This window comes from Bison bison, unplaced genomic scaffold (genome assembly GCF_000754665.1).
Source record: "Bison bison bison isolate TAMUID 2011002044 unplaced genomic scaffold, Bison_UMD1.0 scf7180017846278, whole genome shotgun sequence".
Classification (NCBI taxonomy): Eukaryota; Metazoa; Chordata; class Mammalia; order Artiodactyla; family Bovidae; genus Bison; species Bison bison.
In genome coordinates, this window is record NW_011476851.1 from 13,205 (window position 1) to 14,465 (window position 1,261).

General features: G+C 42.5%; 1 protein-coding gene across 1 annotated transcript in view; it reads right to left on the reverse strand.

Annotated features, from left to right (window-relative positions):
* The window catches only part of LOC104987991 (ubiquitin-conjugating enzyme E2 A), a gene marked incomplete at its 3' end in the record, with an annotated part of 12,111 nt that overhangs the window by 8,853 nt on the left and 1,997 nt on the right, over positions 1-1,261 (reverse strand). The window contains exon 3 of the mRNA XM_010839132.1: positions 1,104-1,129. Within this exon, the coding sequence (XP_010837434.1) occupies positions 1,104-1,129 (26 nt within the window). The remainder of the gene's footprint in view (positions 1-1,103; positions 1,130-1,261) is intronic.

Sequence of the window (1,261 nt, forward strand, 5' to 3'; positions counted from 1 at the left end):
AGGAATATAAGGCATTGAGAAGAAAATAAATAACAGAAAGGCCCTTTTCTGTTTAAAAATACCTCAAATATTAAAGATGTCAATCAGTAGTTCAAATACTTTTAATCATCTTTTTAAATGCATTAAGCTTTCAAAAGCAATTAACTACACACACACATACACACACAATTGAGTGCACATAAAACTATATCAATGTCAATTTCCTGGTTGTGCATAGTCATTCAAGATGTTACCAAGGGAGAGGGGGGAACAGGTGAAGGGTACACAAGGTCTCTCTGTATTATTAATTACAACTCCACACAAATCTATATCAAAACAAGAAGCTTTAAAAAGTCCTTAAAAAGCAACTTAGTGTGTTTTTAAAAGTCAAACCTAAACCTAAAAATCATGTACCTATAAGTATGTGTAGTATCTTGAAGTAGGTTGGACACTGGTAAGAGAGTACATTAAGGCTCCCCTCGATTGTGAAACTGCCTTGAGATGACTGATCATAAAGTCTTGATAAAAGCACATGCTGAAAACTCATTTAAAAATAAGAAACAATAAACTGGCTATTGAAGGTGCCGTTAAAGACCATCTTAAAGCAGTGAGGCTGAAAAGCACTCAATGTCAGATTGTAGAAACCAGACAGTTGTGTGCAAGGGATGCCTGCATCCATTCAACATCCAACAACACACATGAAGCACCTGCTGAACACAGTTCCCACCCTTGGGACAGAATTCTGAACCAGACAGTCCCTGGGGTCTCCGAGTGGATCAGCAAGTGGTTGGGTTGATCTTAACTCAGTGTCCTGATGGGTGGTGGTGCTGAATTTAGCAGGATCACAACCCAAACCTCACAAACACTTAACATCAGTGGTATCATGCTCCTTTTAAAAAGTGACTGCCTTACTCAGATTTTTTTAAGCAGCAGGAAAAAAGGTGCAGTTCTAGTCAAGCGGACAATAGCAAGAACAACCTGCCACAGACTGGACTCCTCTCGCCTTCAGCAGGCAGAGGCTAGGGAGAAGCGGGTTATTAAGTAGGAGGCACTTCTAGGCTGACTGGGAAACCCTTTCCCCAGAAGATCACGGTCCCAGAAGCTGGGTAAAGAAACTCTCTTACCATCCTCAAACGGGGTCCCTTCAGGCCTACAACAGAGAGAGAAACAAGTCAGTTCCCTCATGGGGGCTCCTCTCTCCCCGGTTCATCTGCTCGCCCCACCTCTGGTAAACCACCGCTTCCCGGGTTGAAAAGCCACTACCAATAGAGCTTTGGGGCTC